The sequence below is a fragment of the Periophthalmus magnuspinnatus genome, chromosome 19, assembly GCF_009829125.3.
Source record: "Periophthalmus magnuspinnatus isolate fPerMag1 chromosome 19, fPerMag1.2.pri, whole genome shotgun sequence".
Lineage (NCBI taxonomy): Eukaryota > Metazoa > Chordata > Actinopteri > Gobiiformes > Gobiidae > Periophthalmus > Periophthalmus magnuspinnatus.
The window spans coordinates 6,715,497-6,724,159 of NC_047144.1; the positions used below are offsets into that span (position 1 = coordinate 6,715,497).

An 8,663-nucleotide genomic window follows, 5' to 3' on the forward strand; every position below is an offset into this window, starting at 1 on the left:
CATCACAGTGCTGTCTTCTGCATGGACCACATCTTGGACTCCATAGAAGTTCAGAATTCCTGCCGGCTGGTCCAGGTAAACACCAAGCACAGAAGCATGAGGCATGTCCCATAATTCTTGGCTAACTCCATTAAACCATACTTGATAGTGCGACCCGCCCCAGCCCAGACACCAAGAGTCCTCGTTTTCCCCCAGACCGCAGGGTCCTCCGCATCCCCGCCTCGCTGCTCCTTCATATGTGACTCCCACTACCACCCAGCCAGAGCACTTCACCTCCCAGTACGCTCGGAAACCTTCGATGCCTTCTTTGCACAAAATCTAAAAAAGAAGGTAAGACAACTTTAAGTAATCCTATTTTTTTTAAATGATGATTGCTTATTGCTGTTTAAAACCTGCCTGTGGAACATGCTCATATCGGTCTGGTGTCTCCAAAACAGGGCAAGTAAGGTCATCAGTCTTGCGCGACACTGTAGCCCCATTATCTGCGACCCACAGTAATTTATTTGCCGTTTTTGCATTGAGAGAAATGTTTATCCAATCTTTGTAAAAAAAAAAAAAAAAAAAAAAATAGTAGTACACATTAAACAGGCAGTTGAACAGTCATTTAGAGCAACTAGCAGAATGATATATTTTACGTTTTAGTAGTTCTGTTCTACATGTGGGCTCCGGCATGTTGGGATCATAGTCTGGAATATTTTCTGAAAAAAAACATTGTTTTTAGATGATGTGGATTGATGTTCCCCATGCTCAAATCTTACACAAATCTTACCTGCTGGTGAAGCAGCACCTTGAGATTTTGATCCTAAGAAAACACATTACACTTTACCTTGAAATAGCTAAACTATATTGTAATTAAATAAATACAACTAAAAATTGAATATTAAAAGTATCAAAGTGTGGGTAGTTTTCATAAAGGAAAGGCTTTGGTCTTACCATTTCGTCCCGTGGCAGGCATGATTCTCTGATTGGGAGAGGTGGTTGGCATATTTATTGCTTGTCGCACCTTTGAGCTTTTCAAAATGTGCACGTCTGTCAGCAAATACTGCAGCAATGATGCCAATGGTTTCTTTATATACACCAATGAAAGAGTGCATTAAAGGTTTGGGAGGCCCTAGGGGCTGCCTATGAGAAGTTTTAGGTAAGCTATGTTGAGATAATGAGCTCAGTAATGGGCGTGTCGTGATGCTTGCCAAAGCAGGATACGTATTTGTGCTTGATCTCTTGACCCATATCACAGCACTTTGTGCTCATAATTATCCTGTCATCTCTTTGTAATTAAATGCACATCTTGGAAATCGATCTGTTTACAGGCATCTGGTTCTTCCATACAGAACAGTAGCGTTACATAAGAGAGGATCCACAGAGCTTAACTACTCACAGGTGGCGAAATACCATTTAGTTGAATTCATAATTCTATGAAGTGCATTTAGACTGAAAGCATGTTTTTGACTATGTTCTTTGTTGATCTAAGGAAAAATGGTCTTGTTACCTTATAGTACCGCTCATGTGCACATACAGACTGAACATCTCTTACATAAACAGTTGCAAAACGCAGGTGTGAGGCACTTATCGCTGCATTTGTTCCGCGTGCTGTGTCTAACTTTCCAGTTGACACAGAAGTGCAGGCTTGTCATTTTGTAGAGATCATTCTTGTTACTGCTCTTTTAAAACAGACCTACTGCTGATTTAAGAGGCTTAATGACTTCCAGTACATCTAAAGGGAATTCAGACAATTTAGCCATGCATGGCCATTCCTTTCCCCCTGTTTTAATTTTAATAAATGCCATAGGAAGTTCTGGTTCCATTCCAGCACCTAATTCCTGGTAAGTCCCGTTTAGTATGTCAGTTCCCCCGCAGTCCGTGCCGTAGTCAGTCAACTGTGGTCGGCAGGAACACTAGAAGGACAGCACAGCCTTGGCTGGGCCTTTGGCACCAAGCCGTCACTGTAAACACCTCTGTGGAACCACCTGCAGCCCAGGGCACATCACAGGAGAGGGTTTATGAGCAGACACATAGCTTTGTCTTTTCCTCCAAGCTGTGTGTGGAGGTTTGCGATGGTAAATGGTGGACGTGCTAATACAGGTCAAGAGCATGACTAAGCCTAATATGACAAAGTGAACAACCTTCAAACTCCCATCTGTTTTAGTATTTAGGATAATATTGGCTTCATTAAATCTTTTTGAAGTACCGTGTAAATGTCCTGTTTATGAGCCATTTTATCAGTAGTACATATAGATGATAAAAAGTCTCTGTTAAAGGCATGTGTGAGGCTGTCATGTCATGTTACATAAATCACGAAGTAACATTACTGCTTCCTTTGTCCTGTCTGCCAGCTGATGCTCTTACCATTATCAACTAGTCTATCTGAATGTCGGTGCTGCAAAGCTCTCTAAAAAATCATTTTTACACATTTTGGTGAAAATAATATATGAACAACATATAGGCACCAATACATTGTGTCTTGTATTATCTATTTTTGTGAAAAGTCAGAAGTACTCACATGTTGTGTTTGCACCTGTTGGCCTTCTGCTCTGGTCTCTGCAGCTGCATAGTGTGTCTGTGCACCTGCATGTGTGCTTTCATGCATGTGGAGGTGGCAGTTTGTGTGTTTGACAAATATCAATCCCATATACCATACATGCAATGTGAACATGTCTCTGGTCATCATCTACAAAAAGTAGGCGGGGTTTGTACACTTCTAGGAGGCGCCTTAACATACATCCAAGTATCCACCACACCTTTTTAAGGAAAAAACATATATCCTGTGCGCCAATGACAGGAGACTGTCCACCCCCAGGCCCTTTTGGCAACTGTTCTGTCCCACACGTGTCCATGCCAGCAGCCCCTAAACCTCCGTCCTGTCTATAAGGTATATAAGACTGCATAGACTGTCTCACTGTACAGGCGACAGCCATTCATCACCCTCGGGATTCAAGTAGCATTAGACTGAGAAAGGTTAAACAAACCAAGATGCCCACGACCAACCGAATTCTTTCTGACTCTACCAAATCTGTCAAAGGTAATGTTAATTATTTAACATTATAACAGTTGTGTTGCTAGTTTTAAGGAGAAGGAAATGTCCAGGTATGCATCTACAACTAAGCGGTTTGAGTAAAAAGGCAAATTATCTCACTAAGAAGGTACTTTTTGAGGCGTGTGTGTGTTTGTGTGTGAAACCGTGAAATTGTTTTATAGCCTTCTCCTGGATTCGATTTATCCTTATATATATATATATATATATATATATATATATATATATATATATATATATATATATATATATATATATATATATATATATATAATTTCTTATTTTGTTAATGCATGCGAGATGCAGAACTTTAAATGGTAATTCCATTATAAACTGATCTGACTTGTCTGTTCAATGTTTTGTCTTTCGGATGGGCGATAACAGGCCTTCACACAGGCCTCTGGATAGGCTCTCTGCAGCTAAAAAGCTTTGTGGTATCAGATTATAATGAGTCTAGACAAAGTGGTTATTTTCATCACCTTGTTCTAAATCCAGACAGGTGGCTTAACATTCTCTCTCAGAGATAAATATCATCAAAATTGTGATAATGATGACAAGTAGATTTAGGAGACATATGGTGCAAGAATGCTGCTGCCCCTTGATCTTGCACCTCTGTAAACCAAACAATGTGTCCTAGGCCTTTGCCAGGGTCATTTTTGACAGGTTCTGCCCTCTTATGATGGAAGATGGTTTAAAACTGTTGGAGACATATGGAGCTTATTTTGGGGGATGAAAACGCATTACTTAACATCCACTGACATTGACATCTTAATGCCTTGGGATCAGCCATGCGATACTATAGTATTAGTTACTGAAAATACAAGGCAAAGCTAGTTGTGTGGATTGTACAAAGACATCAGTGTTTATTTGGGAACCAACATCAAAGTAATTTTCAGATTTTAAATGATTACCTCTAAATAAAACTTAGCTCTAACTTATCAGATATATTCAAGCTGATGCTTGATTGCATCCTCACCCATTGAAGTGTTTGCCCGTGCTCCGATGTCCTGTCACGCTAATAGAGTGTGTGACTGGAGCCAATGCAGCAACATGTGAGGTGTCTTGGTAATTCCAACCTCTTGGCATGAATCGACCATTGGCTCCAGGAAGTATGTGGTGATGATCTGACAGAGGCAGATGGTTTTCCAAATATACCTCGTTTTCTGAAGCCCACTTCATCACCTAACACACACTGTTGCATATAGTATATCTATCTGTTTTGTATGCTTTGCTGTATTTTGGTATCTTGTATCAAAACTTTTTTTTTTTTACTTCATAGGCAAAAAGTCCAAATCTGGAAACACAGGAGCAGGTAAAATCACACTGACAACCATTACCAGGTTTTGATGCTAGTAGTTATTTCATGAATGCAAATTGCAGTCTTTAGCTTGTTCGTCACACCATTTGATTCCTCTGACCTTCACTTTGTGTCATCCCTCAGAGAAAACCCCCCCTTATGATCCGAACATCCCGGAGCCTAAATGCAGAGTGGACCTTGTCAAATGTAAAAATAACCTGGACATAATTACTAATGGGATATATTGTTTCATACCTGATAGGGCAAAAAAGTGTGATAATTGTTTTTTCTTTTCTCTTTTAGACTGGCATAACCTTTCCCTCGATGACAAGACGGCAAATAAGACTCTGTGGATAACAGAAGGAGGTGCAAAAGTGGCTCGTAAAACAGATGATGTCACTTGTCCTGTCCTAGATCGCCCAGAGAGATATGAATATGCTCCACAGGTATGTAATCTTGCCATAATGTAATCACAAGTTAAGCTGCTATAGATTGGTACTGTGCATATCTTTTATCCTCAGTGATAAAATGAAAGATGCGAGTGCAAGGGTTATGCTTTTGATCTGGCCGTAAAGCTGTTAAGCCACCCAGGCGACTGTCTTGGTGTTTGTTTTAAATCATTCCAATGCCAAAAATCTTGGCATTGCAACAAAGACAAAGTCAGGCTGCTCCAAATACTTCTCGGTGACTGAGGCTATAAATCAAGTGTTGTGTCATCTTCATACAGGTTCTGTGCAAGGAGGGAATCCTGGGCTTTCGAGGGTACTGGGAGGTGGAGTTTTCTGGATGGGTTGTGGTTGGAGTGGCCTATGAGCGGGCTGGACGGAGGAACACAGATGGTCCGTGTGGATTTGGAGAGAATGAGGAATCCTGGGGCCTGGGTTGGAGTGGCTCCAGTTATCATTCTTGGCACAACGGCCAGAGCAAAGAAATCGTGGATATCCCAAAGTCCTCTACAATCGGGGTCTACCTTGACCAGCCTGCCGGAATCCTCAACTTTTACTCTGTGCAAGAAGTGACAGAGGGAGACGAGAGCACAGGAGCGAAGGAGGTGAACCTTCTGCAGCAGATCAATGGCACCTTCACTGAGAAAATGCTGCCAGGCTTCTGGGTGGGGACACAGTCTCACCTTCTAATTCTGAAGAATGAGGAATAATGGACTCAGTGTTCAACACAAAACTCAATTTTATCGGTTACAATGTAAACACGAATGTAAACTCAAAACACATTTGTGCAAATATGCTAATATTCCATTTCAATTAAGATTTTCTATGTCGTTGCACACTATTCCTTACATACATACATACAGTAGATATACCACATATAGATAAGGGAGCAGTGCAAGAAGGAATTCAAATGGATTCCTGTTGCAGTTTTATGGGTTTTTCTGAAAACCTCCGGACCATTCTATACCGATTGTTAGTTTTTGTTACTGAATGTATATTCCTCTTTTTGTTTGATAACATTTATAAATATATTAGTTTGTTGTTTAATGTATACAGTATTTAAGATACTTATTAAAATATTAAATGGTGAGCAAAATAGACTCTGTCCTAATGCTGTGATGCCTTAGTCAGGTTTTATTTCATTACATAAACTGGCCAAAAGTCATCAAGGATGTTCTTTAATAATGGTTTAATAATGGTTGACCTCCTTATCAAAAACCATTACATGTCAAATCATACTCTTAGTGGTAGCTGCCTTACTAATTAACATTGACAGACATATTGCTTGTTGTAGATCACTTTTAGTCACATGGTGAAATGTGTGATGTGTTTTTGCTTCCTCTTGATCCTGCGCTGACAACAGTGACATTACTTTCAGCACTGTTTCCTTTCCCTCTTTAACTTTTTCAAACACACTTCTTAAATTCTCCCAGTGTCAGGTATCTGGCCTCTTCTCTGTACATCCATATGTCAAAGTCAAGAACATTCCTACCGTCCTTGACCTCCTGCTGAGCACCCAATTCCACTGACCTCCATCTATGCCTTCACCCCGCCTTAAGAGCTGCATGTCCCATTTTTACTTGTGGTATAAAAGACACCGTGGCCAAGAACAGTGCCTACTTCGCATTCTGCAATGTTTTTGAACAAGTACGCCATTAGCACAAAGCCTCAAGATGCCTGCCAGGCCCATTCCCACAAAGATCTTCTCAGAAAATGGCCAATCAGGTAAACCACTCTGAATCTTTGAAACTTGTGTTTAAAAGTGTGTTTATCTGCCACCTTTAAGTCCAATGCAGCCATTCAACATTTTGAAGTAATGTTTAAGTTGTCTATTACTAACTTTGGGAAAATGTTTAGATATTTATTATTCACCTTATTCTGGAAGATGCTGTGCGCGCTGCTATTGCTATTCAGATTGTAGTTTGCATGGGGCTGCCGACATTGACAGCAAATCCCCAAAACCCCTCAGAGAATCAGTACATTGTTGATTTGTTGTTGCACAAAAACCTTGAATATTTGACACAAATCAATCTACTTTATATAATATTTTAGCAGTGAAACTTTTCCCAAATTCTCAACTGAAATGGATGGAGTTATCACTTATCAACCAGAAGTGCCACCACAAAGAAAGGAGCGCTTAGAGCAGACAAACTACGGCCCGGGGGCCACACACGGCCCTTTGGCCTTATTAATCCGGCCCGCCATACATGACTAAATTATATTAAAATAGGTAAGGGTAAGCCTTGATCAACTTTTTTTTAGGCAAAAAATCAAGCAACACAAAAGGTAAGTGATTGCTCTGTCTCAGTTGTATTTGTTGTTATTGTTTTTTCTTTCCACACTGGCCTGATATGCTGTTTTTTTGTTTATGCAGGAAATGCCCCTGTTTATGATCCAAATGCCCCTGAACCCACCTGCAGAGCTGAACTCACAAAATGTAAGTACATATTAGTTTCCTTTTGACAGTGCCAAGTCAATTACATTATAACTTACTTTCACACTTTTTCCAACACTAGACTGGATTTCCCTAACGTTTGATGACAAGACGGCCAATAAAATGTTGTGGATTTCAGATGGTGGCTCTAAAGTGTGTCGAAGGACCAAAGAAGTTTGCCCAGTTCTGGATAGACCTGAGAGATATGAACTCTCACCGCAAGTAAAAAAAAAATAAAGTGTTGAACATTGCTGCATGTTGTGTGTCAGAGAAATACATTCTTCAAAATGTCTTTGTTTAAAGGTTCTCTGCAAAGAGGGGATCTGGAATATGAGAGTGTACTGGGAAGTAGAGTACTCCGGCTGGGTCTTCATCGGAGCAACGTATGAAGGAGCAGCGCGGAGGGCTGATTCTGGGCCTAGTGGACTGGGTGAAAATGAAGAATCATGGGGTCTGTGCTGGTCTGGCTCATGTTACGAGGTCTGGTTTAATGGTGTAAACACAGAAATCAAAAATGTTCCATTTTGCCCCATAATTGGCGTGTACATTGACCAGCCCGCTGATGTGATATGCTTTTATATGGTGAGTGGACAGGGGGATGAAAAGGAGGCCACGCTACTGTACAGATTTCAGACCCCCATCGAGAAAAAGATCTTCCCAGGTTTTTGGATAGGAGTCCAGTCAGCTTGTACACTTCTCAAAAAAACATTAGAGACAGGTGTTTAAACCTTGTGCCATCAAATTGAATCCTTTTTGCCACATTCATTCATTGTTAAATGGTGTGAATCTCAGGTCACGTCCAAAAACTATATGTTCCCTTTAATGCATTTAGTTTATTTATCTTGAGTAAAGATATCTGTATATCTGTAATTTAACCATGTGATCTTTAATAAACTATTTTTCTTGTATGTAGGGGTTCATTGATCAGGATTTATAATTGTTTAAGTGTGAATATATTGTTAGATAATCCAGACCAGGGGTCGGTAACCTTCAACACCAAAAGTGACATTTGTACCCAGTTTCCACAGAAAAGAAAACACAGAGAGCTGAAGATAATACTGTATATATTGTTTGTTTTGTTGGTTTTTTGTTTTTTTTAATGATTTGTATAAATGAGTATAGTATTTGCAAAATATCTGCATAAATACTTATTTTATGCATTTTGACTAATGGTCCTGCTCCTGAACCTCTGCACAGCGTCTGCTGTACGAAGTCACTTTCATCTTTACACAGGACTGTAAGCTGTCATCTGTGAGGCGTGTTTGTTTTTAAAGTTGTTCATGGTGGAGAATAGCTGCTCACATATGTATCTGATTTTCTTCACTCTTGTTTTTAAAATCCTTGAACAGGTGTTCTGAAATCTCAGTGAATGACTCTTTCATATAGTCTCCGTCTGTGAACTGCCTCTCATGCATGACTATTTCCTGAGCGGCACAAAACTTGCATATGCAGTTA

The 8,663-nt window shown here is 40.1% G+C and overlaps 2 protein-coding genes across 3 annotated transcripts; both read left to right on the forward strand.

The window, feature by feature from the left end:
* Positions 1 to 242: 242 nt before the first annotated feature.
* On the forward strand, positions 243 to 5,825 carry LOC117387642 (stonustoxin subunit beta-like; the record flags this gene model as incomplete). Its single annotated transcript, XM_055229872.1, has 5 exons — positions 243 to 330; positions 4,311 to 4,343; positions 4,473 to 4,535; positions 4,632 to 4,774; positions 5,056 to 5,825. Coding segments are annotated over 5 exons (756 nt in total), but the record flags the coding sequence as incomplete, so codon positions are not given.
* A 370-nt stretch (positions 5,826 to 6,195) lies between these two features.
* Positions 6,196 to 8,000, forward strand: LOC117387643 (tripartite motif-containing protein 16-like protein). Of its 2 annotated transcripts, XM_055229870.1 has the most exons (5): positions 6,196 to 6,499; positions 7,037 to 7,060; positions 7,149 to 7,211; positions 7,291 to 7,430; positions 7,512 to 8,000. In XM_055229870.1, the coding sequence occupies exons 1-5, from the start codon at positions 6,448 to 6,450 to the stop codon at positions 7,932 to 7,934; spliced, it is 702 nt and encodes a 233-aa protein (XP_055085845.1). In that variant the 5' UTR covers positions 6,196 to 6,447; the 3' UTR covers positions 7,935 to 8,000. The 2 variants fall into 2 exon arrangements, with proteins under 2 accessions (XP_055085845.1, XP_033841074.1); XM_033985183.2 differs by lacking the exon at positions 7,037 to 7,060 and having other exon boundaries at positions 6,199 to 6,499.
* Positions 8,001 to 8,663: the final 663 nt, after the last annotated feature.

Bases quoted from the DNA above. Each gene is read 5' to 3' on its own strand.
- LOC117387643 (XM_055229870.1), top strand. From the start codon at position 6,448: ATGCCTGCCAGGCCCATTCCCACAAAGATCTTCTCAGAAAATGGCCAA. The intron at 6,500-7,036 runs GTAAACCACTCT...ACTTTTTTTTAG, and splicing joins CTCAGAAAATGGCCAATCAG to GCAAAAAATCAAGCAACACA. The intron at 7,061-7,148 runs GTAAGTGATTGC...TTGTTTATGCAG, and splicing joins AAAATCAAGCAACACAAAAG to GAAATGCCCCTGTTTATGAT.